The following is a 14,669-nucleotide window of genomic DNA, read 5'->3' as shown; positions in this document are numbered from 1 at the left end:
TGGTTCTTGCTTTATAACGTTTCACTGACACTGGAGAGTCCTTTCATTAATGCTAATCAAATGTCACGTTCAAGTTTAATTTCTTTCTTTCTTCAGTAGCAACAATTTCAATCAACAAATCCATTTCGTTGAGAAAGCTAATGAACAACCTTGTGGTATAAAACATGCTAAAGTTTAGCTGCATGGTGATTCAAGTAGATGTTGCACTAAGCAGATGTTGCACACCATGAGTTTTCAGTCTAAATCAATGGGGACTTTTTTTTACATTTGATAAATCCAATTCATTCCTTTCCCCATGTTTGGTTTTGCATTAAATGTTTTATGTGAATAGAAAGAAAAAAAAAATCGCCAATCGGTTGAGTGAACGCAATCATGATTGTATGAATCATCTCCTTCTTCTCGATCTATGATTGAATCCACAATAGTATTGGCTTTTATAGAAGTTGTATGCTTTGATTTTTCTTTATGAATGGCTTCCACAGGGTTTGTGAGCAAAATAGTGTATTAATTTCTGAGTTTTGTGTGTGTATATGTGTGTGTGTGAAGCTTTTTTTGTTTGTAAGTTTAACACAGGTGAAAGGATGCAGCTACAATCACCTTGAACTATTGCACAGGAACGGCATTCGGTTTTGCAAGGTTTACACGTTCGCGCAATGGGGGTCTCGGTAATAACGACCATATCCGCTCTTCTTTCTTTGTTAGAAATACTGAGAAATTCTTTTTCTTTTCGATTTTTCTTTTTTTTTGTTCATGCCTGATGAATGTAATACCTTTTTTTTTATCCATGTTCATAGTTTTAAAATGTGAGCACTACCAAGAAAAATAATGAAATAAAAATCATACTGCACTGTTTTTATTTGATTAGATTTTTTTTTTGGGATCGAAAATGTTTTCCATTCTTCACTTTTAACAGGAATCCTGAGTTTCAAGGATAAAAAAAAAACAGCACTCAGACCAGCATGATGTTTTCATCACCATATTTCAGTGTGTTATGGAGTGTATGGAGTTCAGAGTTTTCAGGTTTACATTACATATATTGTATCACGCATAGTTACTTCTGACTTGCTCGAATAGTAACCTCCACTCTTCTGGGAAGATGTTTCACATGGAGTATGCTTGTGGAGATTTGTGCTCATTCAGCCACATGGGTGTTTAGTAAAGTCAGGTGGGGAGACCTTGGATACAGTCAGTGTTCCAATTTATTCTAAATATGTTTTATAGGATTGAGGTCAGAGCTCTATAGCTGGCTACTCAATCCATGTAAACTATATGGAGTTGGTTTTGTGAACAGGTTTGGGTCTCCTAGAAGTGAAGGGAAGACGTCCTATACAATTGTGTGCCTCCAACTTTGTGGTAACACTTTGGGGAAGAACCATATATGGCAGGTGTCCAAATACTTTTTAATCCATAGTTTGTGTGTATAAACAGTAAATAAGCCTTAAAGTTTAACCACCGTATCCACAAAGGAATGTTTTAACACCAAATTGTCTTTTAGATGCAGTTTTAGAATCATATAACAAACCAGAATAGATTACAGGCCAGTACTTTTTAGTTTTAGAATTTCAGCAGACTTTTAAATACAAATATCTTACTTTTTTGCAAAAAATCAGTCTTTTATTTATGAGCGGATTAAAGCTAAACCGGTCAAACTGCGTGTCACCAGTCAGTCAACAGCAAGCAGAACATTTTGAGAGGAATAAATCATGGAAGAAACTCCTGACTCGAACTTGCCACAACACTCGTCGCCTTATTTGCATGAAGTAGTTGAAAAGGTTTTGAGATCATGATAATTGTAATAGAAATCAATCTTTTTATTCTTCTCACAAAAACTGAGTTGATTAAGCAAAGTGACAACAATGACAATAGTAACATTATAGCCATAATAAATAATTTGGATAATAAATTGGAAAGCAAAAACTTTTGTACTTTTACTTAAGTGAAAGTTTAAAGGGAAACTTATACTAAAGTAATATTTTACCTTGTGTTTCTCCCCTTTAACTCAAGGACATCACTGTAATATCGCTATATGACTTGTGCTCATTACACTCTGCTTCTTTATATCCTCTCACAAACACACCAATCTTAGCATTCTGAAAGCTTAATCTCAGCTTGCATTCGTTCTTTTGTGTCTTGCTGAAATCCGATTGGCTGCAGGGCTGTCTAAGTCACATGCCTGCCTCCCAGACAACAATCTTTTTCTTTCTTTCTTTCTGGTCGGTTTGGCTTACGCTCAAATCTCGAATGTGCGTCTTCAAGATTTCCGCCCATAATCTGGTTTCCTGCTACATGTAGAACTACATCCTGAACTAAAACCATCAGCAGAATGAATACATGTAAATCATTGTTTTTTATTAAAGAATGAACACATTTACAGATCTGTTGTCAAATTGCGATAATAAAAATTGCACACGATGAGACAATATATTACTATCACGAAAAAAAGTGTCACAATACAGTTCTTACATCTCTATGCATCTCCATGTAAATCTTTTTACTCGTCACTTCCTCTTTACATAATTAATAGACAAATATCTTCAGACGTCAATTGAATTAGGGACCAAGTATTGTGATTCAATATGCAAAAAAAAAAAAATCATAACAAATAGAAAAGAAAAATCCGCAAAATAGAATGCACATTAATTCTCGCAAAGATGTGGTCTTTTATATCCCTGAGGAAAAAAATAAATAAATAATCCTATGTGGGAGGAGTCATAATTCTTATCTTCCCTTCAAAAGTCTTCCATAGGATTTGCCATAGTGCAAATTGTGCTAGATGCTAAATTTAATCCTACAGTGTGCATTTTGTTTGGGGGTGCCTGTAGATATCTACTAAGACTTTCTCTTTCAATTGTAAAGTTTCTCGAGAGTCTAAATGAAGTTTTCCCAGAAGGTCTGATTGTAATCAATCAACCAAGACATGTTTAGTGGTTGGGGATTTAAACAAGTTAGCTTATAGCTACCAGATTGCTTGACATCTAAACATATCTAAAATGCCCTAATGAACACAAAACTACTCTATGAGGACAAAAGTTTTAGGACACAACTGACTTTTTAGCCATGTGTCTTCCTTCACAGAAAACTGGAGGCACACAAGTGTATAGAATGTTAAGATGCGCTAGCATTACATTTTCTTATGAACACCTTTTTTACACAGGCTGCAACTACTAACACACTTGTGGCTGAATAAGCACAAATCTCCAAACTTCAAAATCTAGTGGGGCATCTTCCCGGAAGAATGGAGTTTTATTCTAACAGCAAATGGGGACTAATGGTGAATGAAATGTTTGAAAAAAGGAAATACAAATCCTACGGTGAGGTGTCTACAATCTTTCGTCCATATAGCGTATATGCTGAGAGGTGGCTTTAAAATTGGCATTAGCACCGTTTCTTCACATAATAACATCGGATACCCTACTGAATCAGGTCACAGGTCCTGAAACATACTCTAATCTTCAGCTAACTTGTGAGTAAATCCAGAAAAAACAAACATTGTTGAACATGTCTTGGTTGATAAAATAGCAGGCTGGTTATCCACAGGAAAAATATATCAACTCTGGGTCAAGGTCACTTCATTGCTTGAGCTCTTATAACAGTTTCCGGAAGTTTTCCAGCTCTCGAATGCTTGTTGAGATTCTGAAATAAATGAACAATGATAAATCAATTAAGCCAAATGATTTGATTGTTAATGAATTACCTTGATTTCTGAGTGTTATGCAAGGACAATAAGAATAGCTATAAATGTAACTAGAAATACTTGTTCATTTCTGAATCTAATCTATAATGATTGGCAACCTGCAGTGGTATAAAAGGAATAAAACCTGTGGGATGCTCTTTTCTAGGAAAATAGTACCCTATAGAATTGTATCCGAATGGTACCTGCTCGTTTTCTCACTAACACGTCTAATTAGAATAGAATAGCCATTATTTGTCACATAAGTTGTATCTATCTATCTTTATACATTACAGCGGAGTGAAATTATTTTCTAAACATAGCTGATTAGCCAACATAGATTGAATCTAAAAATAAACACACGAAAAGGTGCCTGTACCTCCCGAAAGCGTTAAAGAGAGAAACGATCTCCTGTCGATTCAGCTGGAAGGATGGTTTGGCGCTGCCGGACAGAGGAAGCGCTCCGATTTGCTTTTCCGAGAACAGGATCTTCAGAGCTGTCCCTAACCCCTGGGTCTATACAAGAAACACACAAAGCATCAAGCATGTGATATCTTGTTCCGAACAGTCAAGGAGACATGAAAGACCAGGTGCGTTTCCCCACATTTTGTTCGTACCTGCAGTTTGCCCCACAGTCGACACTTGAAGCATCCTACGCAGTCCATGATCTTGGAGATGTTCTTGAAAGTCAGCCTGAAGTCATCCTGTTGAACAGACGAGAAAAGGAACCAGTCAGATGCAGTGCGTTAACGTGTTTTTTGACTTTAATGAGTTGTAGCTGCCGTGTACTGACTTTTAGTTTCGCTGCTTCGGTCTTGTCGCCCGCGAACAGCGTGGTTTCGTCAAAATGTAACGGGAAAGACCTGGAAGTGGGGAAAAAAATTTTAATTAACAAACAAAGGAAATTTTGAAGGACTACTAGGATCACTAAGAGGGTCCTACATCACCATGGCCTGAAAGGCTGCTTTGTGAGGTACATAATGCTGCTTAAAAACCGGCATATGCCTGAGACTGACCAGACTGAAGATTACCAGGCTTTTGAAAAATCATTCTATTGTCAGATTAAAGGGGGGAAAAACTGCTTGGGCATAATAATAGTTATATATGGAACAATCTAACAATAGGATGGTAGCATCATGTTAGAGGAGTGTTTTGCTTTAAAAAAAAAAAAAAGATCTAGAAAAATTTACTGTATAACTGACTGTAAATAACCTCTTACTTGGTCGTCCGGAGGAGCTCTAGGACGAGCTCTTTAACCTGCTTGTCTTGTTTTGCCTCGCCTGTGTACAGATGGACAGAGGGACGCTCGAAGAAAGGCAGGACTTTAGCAAGGGCACGGAGCTCGATCAGATAAAGGAAATAGAGATTTCTTAAGCGCTTTGGTCCTTCTCCTTTCGTGAGTTCTTCATCGAATCGCAGCTGGAACTCGGTCACGTTTGGACCCCATTTCCTCTCAAACCAGTTATCTGATCAATACCAAACAGGAAGTGATGATTAAGCTGATAGATATGCGACAGAGACTAAAATCGACAAGTTTAGAAAGAAAAACAGTCACTTAATTTCCACTTTCTCTCGAATGTAAATTGCACGTTAATCTGACCGTTTGAATAGATTGTTAACGTGACTCACCGTCCAGCAGGTACCTGGCACTCAGGTGTACGTTAATGCTCGCATGGAGACCTGAGACGAGCCTGAAGAAAGCCCTTTTCTCCACACACAGACCTACAAACACGAGTAAAGCATGTTGAAGAACAAGACACTTCATGCACACACAAAAACACGAATTGGCGATGTTGTGCTTACCTTCCAACCATTTGTAGAATCCCCTTCCTGAAACATGGAGAAAAAAATACTTTACACACAGGATGCTCACTCACGAACATTTACTGTGCAAAATTGCTACCACTTTTCACTTTAACTGTAAAACTTTTAGGACTTTCTAGGATTTTTTACACTATATAGTCCTCATTTACTGTTTGAATAACCACCAATCTTCCTGAGATTATATTTCACCAGATTTTGTTGTGTGATTATGAAGTTTTGTGCTCATTCAACACGTTTCTTAGTAAAATCAGATACTGATGTAGGCGAGTTGAGCGGTGCAGTCGGCGTTCCAATTTATCTCCCTCAAGATGATCTTCTCCAACACATGCACACTATATATACAATGAGATTTGAATACAATCAAGTCAAATGAACATGTTTTTAGTTTAGGAAATGTCTTCCATACCTTCACCGTCTCCTGCAACACAAAACAGAAAGTTAAATTAATCAAAAAGTTGCATGCAGATACATTAAAAAGTTCTCATTTTTTCATTATTAAAAATGTTTTATTTTGTAGATTTATTTTACAAGGTAAAACTTCAGAACACAAAAGGGAAACGTACCACTGCTCGATACCAAAGGGTTCAGCGGGCGTTGAACTGTGTACGGTCTGAAAGTGTGAGACGAAAATATCATTAAGCGCTTAAAGATTTCAAAAGTGTAGAACTTTAGATAGACAGATCAATAGGTAGGTAGGTGCAGTACAAAGCGTATAGTAAAACCTCTTTAGAATTTAAATAAGAGATAACAGGAAAATAAATATATTACATTACGCAAGAACAAACAAGGTGTGTTTTTTGAGCGGTCACTGTAAACAATGATTACACACCAGCAGACTCGGTGTAATTAAATTGCCAGTGCAAACATTATCAAAGTGAACATTGTGTCCAGTGCAACAGCAGAAGCTTGAAAGGCATTAAAGTAGCAGTGCATGTTGTTGTTAATAGTGGCCAAAGGTGACAGATGGTATCTGTTCCTTATATATATACGTTGCAAAAATATGCAAAGCAGACCAGATATGACATATGACATAAAAAGGTTTATAAAAAATGATTAGCACACCAACGTTGAAACTGAACAGGCTCTCGTTGCAAAATAACTGAAATGCTCATTAAGCATTAAACACTGTACAACTTGCAACTACAGCATTTTCCTCGCTCACCTCTTATCATATCAGAGCTTCCAAAACTGACTGATTTCCTGTGAGAAAAAAAAAAACGTTATCTCGTGTTCGCATCGCTTCGCTGCGACCTTACTTGAAACAGTTCTCTTCGTAGATACTGTTCCATATCTGCCATGCCTCAGGACCCTTATATCCCGTGTAGCGCTCAGGGTTCAGGAGGAGGTCCACATACTGCGAATCCGGAGAGTCTTCATCTGAAAGAAACAAATGAGTAAACGTTTTATAGAAATGAGGACAATATACTACATGGACAAAAGTATTGGGAAACTTGACTTTTCCAGCCATATATGGTTCTTGCCCAAAGTGTTATCACAAAGTTGGAGACACACAATTGCATAGAATGTCTTGGGAATAAAATGTTCCCTTCATTTTAACTAGGAGACCCAAACCATCCGACATCCTCAACCCTAATGAACGCATTTAGAATGAATTGGAGCGATCTACACAAGCACAATCCAAAATCTCGTGGAACATCTTTCCAGAAAAGTGGAAGTTATAATTAAATGTGGACTAAATGTGGAATGGGATGTTCACATATACCACGAAATTCTACGGGTAGGTGTCCACAAACTTTTGTCTATATATTGCATATATACTGTGCATATAAAGACATGAAATCTAACAATAAAATTCAAGTTTTGGAATTATTTAGACGTAATAGTTGCTGGCTCAGCATTTTTTTTATATCTTAATGTTCTTGTTCTGCTAAATTACCATCATGTGTGCAGAAGCGGTCGGCCTCGTCATCGTGCCGGTTCCACTCGAGCAGAGACTGCCGGGTTTCATCACTGTGTGACACAAAAGCTCAGAGTCAGAACAAAAACAAAAGCCTAATCTCCATGAGAAACATGACACTGGCTTTGATTTAATTTGTTTGATGACTGGGGTTTTGGGGGGGAATTCACATAATTGTACATAATTGTAGATTTCAGGGTCACAACCCCCTCAGAACGCTAGCAGGCACAGAGAAAAAATGTTGCCTTATGAGAAAAACTTTGAGTTTGGCAGGGGACTAGACGGCAATTATTTTCCAGATGTGCACCAAGGTAAACACTGAAGCAAAAGATTATGAGCAACTGCTGCAACCTAAGAGACCCTAGTCCTACCCACGTGATGTGAATTAGCTACCAAATCTGATTGAATTGCAGGTCAAAGTTCAGAATAACATGGACACGAGGTGAAAATGTCCAGCGTTTAAAGATATCTCCTATGACGTTCCATAGTGAGGGGTAAAAACCCAATTACTACTTTAATTTTGTATTAAGTATTTGTAATCAATTGTTACCATTCTATACAACAAGTATACAAAAGCTAATCTAACTTAAAAACTTTTTTCCAAGCTAATTCGCAACATAAAATAACACACCAGCACCTTTATAGCCCCTGTAACACCAGGGATATACTCTAAGTAAACAAAGGACACTAAATAGATTTTGATTTTTTAGGCGGCTCCAAGTGTGATGGATACGATACGTTTGCGCTTCATTACACACGTTATCTGTTAAGATAAACGACGTACGTGTACATTCAGGTTATGTGCTAAGTGAAATTGCTCACTGTTTACCTTAAAGAGCTATTGACCGCACCAAGACTCTCTGCCATTTCACACTCCTTTGTGTGCTGGTTGGCTGCTAATGAATACTGTTCACACACACACACACACACACACACACACACACACACACACACACACACACAGATAAAGTATTCGACCATGAAATGCATTCTCTAAAGGTTTCGAATATTAAAGTGACATGGGTGTTTGGCTGGCATGGCTCGTACCTTGTAGCTGTTAGATTTCAGTCCCTCGGGTACTTCATTCTGTACAACATAATGAATTGGTTATACCAGTAGGTTTATGTCCACAAGAGCTGAACAATATAACGTTTATATAATATACATAGCAAGGCCACACCCCTTCATTAGATCTTAAACCACATCTTCTTTTACTAGAATTGAAAGAAACAGGCCACAACTCCATCACTAGAATTTAAAGATACAGGCCACACCTCCTTTATTAGAATTTAAACAAGCTACACCTCCTTTACTAGAATTGAAAGAAACAGGCTACACCTCCAACCAAATTGAAAGAAACAGGCCACAACCACTTCACTAGGATTTAAAGAAACAGGCCACAACCACTTCACTAGAATTTAGAGGCTACACCTTCTTTATTATAATTTAAAGAAACAAGCCACACCTACTTTATTAGAATAAAAAAAGGCCACACATCCTTTATTAGAATTTAAACAGGCCACACCTCCAGTAGAATTTAAAGAAACAGGCCACACCACTTTACTAGAATTTAAAGAAACAGGCCACACCCCCTTTACTAAGATTTTAAGAAGCAGGCCACACCCCTTTACTAGAATGTAAAGAAACAGGCCACACCTCTTTACTAGAATTTAAATAAAACAGGTCACACCCCTTTACTATAATGTAAAGAAACAGGCCACACCCCTTTACTAAAATGTAAAGAAACAGGCCACACCCCTTTACAATAATGTAAAAAAAACAAGCCACACCTCTTTACTAGAATTTAAATAAAACAGGTCACACCCCTTTACTATAATGTAAAGAAACAGGCCACACCCCTTTACTAAAATGTAAAGAAACAGGCCACACCCCTTTACAATAATGTAAAAACAAGCCATGCCCTTTTACTAAAATGTAAAGAAACAGGCCACAGCTCTTTACTAGAATTTAAAGAAACAGGCCACACCCCTTTACTAGAATTTAAACAAACAGCCCACACCCCTTTACTAGAACTGACAGAAATCAGTATACCGAGCAGCACTAACGTACACGTACAAACAGATTAAGACTCAGATTAAGGACTCACCGGCTTGCATGGTTTAACGGCACAGTCTCTGAGGCCACAGTGGCCGCTGTCTGTCCAGAACGGACACGGGTTATTCAGATTCACCTACACGGTAAACAATAAATCGTTAAAATATAAAATCTAGAGCAGATAATCCATATAAAGTTACTGAGGCACTTCACAATGGCCAGAAAGGCAGCGAACCTTATAGAACCTGAAATAATCAGTAGAAAGGAGTTCCTGAAGCTGAGGGAAAAGCTTTCTGTTGTTGAAGCCATCGATGGTTTCCACATCGCAGGCGCAGTCGTCCAGACTACCGGTGACCTGGAAAATTACACAATTACAATTTATATATATTCCCTAACCAATTCTACCACACAGGAGAACTTACCATGGGTAACATGTTGCCATGTGCATACAACAGATATGCAAACTGGTGGTCACAAAACTCCAGTAGTGGAAGTTGTTCTGACTCATTTATGTGAGTAAAAATATTTCATAATACTTTTTTTTTTTTTTAACTGTCCAAGAGCGAAAATCCAGGCCAGGACATGGACTGATTTCTTGTGCACGTCCTCATACACAACGATCCAAGACCCCATTAGGACTAAAAAGGCACCAATCACTATATAGACAAAAGTTTGTGGATGCCTGAGCATACTATTTCCTGCTTTCTAAACATCGCATTCCACATTTAGTCTCCATGTTCTGTTATAATACCCTCCACTCTTCTGGGAAGATGTTCCACTAGATCTCAGAGTGTACTTGAATGCTGAATGAGCACAAATCTCAAGCTCAAGTACATTCTGAGACTTTTAGACCAAGGGTTGATATCAGCATAATCATAAAGCATATCTTTATAGAACTGGCTTTGTGCACAGGATGCATTGTCATATTGTAACAGGTTTGGAATTTTAGGAAAGAACCAACATAGTGCTGGAAAATGAATAACACATATTCTACATATTATTTAAAACATCCTACAAATACACACTTCCTCCTCCTACTAACTAGTACTGTTAGTACGCAATATTAATAAACCTGGAAAGAAAATAAACACCATATTAGACCTTAAGAAATAGTGTGCATGATGATGAATTCATCTTTTTGTCAAATGCAACTTACTTTGCAGAAACACCTGTGTGCAGCAGAGCTCTCCACACTGCCCAATACAGCAAACACACTCCAACTGAGCTTTAGATATACTACCAAAAATAAGGAGAATAACCTCATTATTACTGCATCCGTCTGCAAACGTCACTCCTGAATTACTGCGCTTAAATTGTGTGTCTGCGTGTGTATATATAAGTGCGTGTGTGCGTGTGATGTGATGTGATGTGTCATTAAAACTTTCCCTTCCCACCAGCAGCAGTTACTTCCTGCATCCTACGTGAACGACGTGAACGACGTGCGGCGTGATCCAAAACCGAAACCGCGCCCTCTTGCGATATTAAAGGGTACAGGCCGCGCGGTTGAATAGCAGCTGTCGCGCCCTACATTAGCGCACTAGTGTAAGGGGGCTAGAGAGGTTTTTAGGACATGGCCCTAGGTAATAGGGGTACACTTGAAATCCCGAGAATTAAAAAATAAAATAATAAGTGATTTTTGACACTTTTTAAACAAGTTTAACTGATAAATAAAATGACGCTTATGATATAATATTAATTGTAGTTAAGTATGTATTACATTATTTATGTTTTTGTCGCGGAATGTAAATAATTTAAAATTATTATTATTAATAATAATTAAAAACATATAATAATAATAACTCCGTGTACACTAAAGCCTTTATTATTAGATATATTGGTTTAAACATTGGTTTGCCGATTTTTATTGACCAGTTTATTAATTTTTTGTAAAGGGTAAACTTTTAATTTTTTTAGATTTATTTGCGAATTTTTTAACTATACTGTAAATTATTAATACATGGATTCATTCATATATATCTAATTATTGAGTTATGGGGGTTTTAATGTACTATTTTTATTTTTTATCGTAACTCATTTCACAACAGGAAACTTTGCAAAACTTATTATGACGCATGATTATTGCGTCATATCAAGCGACACGCCCAAGATGAGCGCCAAACACTATTGTGCTTTAAATAAATATGTATATAATACATATAATACAAGATATTTGATATTATCAGGGCGGAAGATAAACGCACAATATATAAATATAAGTACCCTTGCATGAGCAGAAAATTTTAAATAGTTCAAAAGTGAAAATGTTTTTTTAATTAGACTTCTGTTCAATTAATACGGGTTTATGAGAACACATACATACAAATACAACATCTATTTAATTTGTTAAAAATATTCATAATTAATATTATTTGCTTATTCTCAGCAACAGTTAAGCAGTTATTTCCACGCTTGTTGAGTTAAATCATCTTAATGTGTTGTGCGTCAATTGCTCCACTAGATGACGCCAAACACATATTTACATTTTTATAACTGCAGCTATTTTTAGTTATTTAATTTTTGTATTTAATTTTATTACAATAAAAAGGTACTACAAGTTTGGTGGATTATATATTTTGTGTTTCATTAAGAAAGAAAATAATGACATTTTTAGTAAAGAATCTATTGTAAATTTAGAAATTATCATATTTTTATGAAATCCCTCAGTAATATGCTTCAAATTAGGGACAGGAATAATTACAGGTTTGATTTTATGAATATATGACAAGATTTGGAAAATGACGTAAAATTAAAAATTACTTAGTTAGTTGGGTGATGAAAGTCTTAAATCAAATTAAAATATAATTGCTAAATACGGGTACGTAATGACGATATCACACACAGTGCGGCGCTTTATATACCGCTTTTCCATGACATAAAATATGATGGAAAAATTCTAAGGATTAAAAAAAACCCCATAAAAATAGAAGAGAGAGATACAAAAGAATTTTCATTAGAATAAAATGTAATATAATTATATACTAAATAGTTAAATGGAAGAAAATACAATGTATGAAAAATAAAACTTCGAACAAAAACTACATAAAACATTTGAATAAATAAATAAATCATAAATATTGATTAAGAGTAGTTATTAAGAGTACACCCCCCCCACACACACACACACAAACACAAACACACGCGCACACACACACACACACACACACACACACACACACACACACACACACACACACACACACACACTAAACACTGTTAGATGTAATGTGTTAATTCGGCCACAAGATGTCGCCAAAGACTTACTTTTACTATACTCTAGTGCTAATCTCGTGTAATTGAAGTGTCGTGTTAAGTTTACTCCAAAAAGCTAATGTTAGGATTCTTCATCCTTTGTATTTAATGTGTATAGAGCATACTGAAAAATATGTTCCATACCCACTGCTGCTTTTTGTGAGTGATTGATTGATTTTGAGAAAATTACTGTAATTAGATTTTTGCTGAACTATACTTACATTTATACTGAGGTCATGCAGGGCAGAGGAAAGTGGAGCATGAGCAGGACTGGAAACTTGAATCATCAGTGAGCATCCTGTTCTACTCATTTAAATAAAATATAGGTATTGCTGTACAACAAATCTATAGCTCCCGGGTGGCAGGGGACACTTCTGTCTTGCCAGGTATTTTACCAGGTCTGTTTTCAATTTCACTGGTCCAATCAAACACATCAATGGATAAAATTAGTATTATTAATATGCTTACTACCCATGATTTATCTGTAGGTCACTGGACCAAGTTGAAGCTGGGTCAGTATTGGATTGCTGGTTTTATTGAACGTATCTAATGCTTAGTAACAGATTATACTGTATATACAGATGTGATAATCTACAGATTGTCATTGTTTTAAAATCCACCTTTATAAAACCTAGACCTAGGATGTAACTTGGGAAGCTTAGAGAGCGCTAACTGTGTTTAAATCGGATCAGGTATTATTTAATAACCTGAGCTCTGATATCACATCGGTATCTCATGCAAATGAGCGTAGAATTGATCTTAATAACTGCAATATTTTTTATGCCAGAGAATTTTACAATTTTCTCTCAGTTTTTTAGCTAAAATAGATCACAAATCCTGGAAATGTTGGTGAAAAATGGCCAAGACACCAAGAAAACAAAAACAAAAACAAAAAACCCTGCTGGGTTTTAGAGCAAAACCAATAACCTTCAGCTAGTCTTCAACAATCCAAGCAGACTTACAAAGTGTCCAAATCTAATCCAACAACAGTTTAACTTACTATATATTTATATACATGTACAAAAGCCACATGCTTTGTTTTTGTGGCTACAGCAGTAACCCCTAGTGATCTTCTACTGCCTCATGATTGATACATTTAAGTGTTTATCCTGCTTTAACATTTCTATTTAAACTCATGCTGTACTACAAAACAGGTCACTGGTTTAAATTAAAATGAATATTGAACTATTAAGACTTAATACACTATATGGGCATAAGTATTGGGACATCTGACCTTTTCAGCCATATCTGGTTCTTTCCCAAAATGTTACTGCAAAGTTGGTGGGATACAATTATATAGGGTGCGGTAGAATGACATCTTGTATTCACATGAACCAGGAGACTTGAACCTGTTCCAGCATGACAATGTCCATAGTGTATATTATATATCACATAGACGGAATGACAATAACACCTTGAGAGAAAGTGTGCTGTAACGAACTTCAAATTAAAACCAGGGGGTGAAATCTCAGTGGACATGGGCGCCTACTACTGGAAGGAATTCGTCGCTACAGTATACCTTTTTTTTTTTTTTTTAAAAGAGCTCAAGAGAGAGATATCAGATGGATCCTAAATATAATGTAGTCCTTTTGTGTGTCTTTCTCAAGGAAGTAGATCTGATGATTATATAAAAGGGCGTGGACAGGGTCGTATTTACGTGCAAGCGAAAGTAAATAGGTGTTGGTGCAGGTCTCAGAAGTTTATTTCGACCCTCTATCTATCTATCTATCTATCTATCTATCTATCTATCTATCTATCTATCTATCTATCTATCTGGACTCTTAAGACTTTTACACACTGGACAACTCCCTTGTTATATCCTGATATCATTAAAAGCCTTTGTAAGGTTTTTTTTTTTACAAAAAAAAGAGAGGGGGTACTAATCCCAGGTCAGTGGTCTCAGTGTGATCTGTTCCTGTAACTCCATTCTCTATTTTTGTGCTTGCGTGTGCT

General features: G+C 36.4%; 1 protein-coding gene across 1 annotated transcript; it reads right to left on the bottom strand.

Annotated features, from left to right (window-relative positions):
* Positions 1–2,334: 2,334 nt before the first annotated feature.
* Positions 2,335–10,877, bottom strand: ero1a (endoplasmic reticulum oxidoreductase 1 alpha). The gene is made up of 16 exons (XM_046856383.1): positions 10,624–10,877; positions 9,703–9,822; positions 9,520–9,603; positions 8,460–8,498; positions 8,242–8,318; positions 7,392–7,465; positions 6,751–6,871; positions 6,058–6,104; positions 5,901–5,912; positions 5,474–5,500; positions 5,300–5,392; positions 4,890–5,136; positions 4,464–4,533; positions 4,288–4,374; positions 4,050–4,186; positions 2,335–3,633 (listed from the first exon to the last, which is right to left on the bottom strand). The coding sequence occupies exons 1-16, from the start codon at positions 10,729–10,731 to the stop codon at positions 3,585–3,587; spliced, it is 1,392 nt and encodes a 463-aa protein (XP_046712339.1). The 5' UTR covers positions 10,732–10,877; the 3' UTR covers positions 2,335–3,584.
* Positions 10,878–14,669: the final 3,792 nt, after the last annotated feature.

The sequence above is a fragment of the Silurus meridionalis genome, chromosome 8 (genome assembly GCF_014805685.1).
Source record: "Silurus meridionalis isolate SWU-2019-XX chromosome 8, ASM1480568v1, whole genome shotgun sequence".
Lineage (NCBI taxonomy): Eukaryota > Metazoa > Chordata > Actinopteri > Siluriformes > Siluridae > Silurus > Silurus meridionalis.
This window is presented reverse-complemented; position numbering and strand designations above follow the sequence as displayed.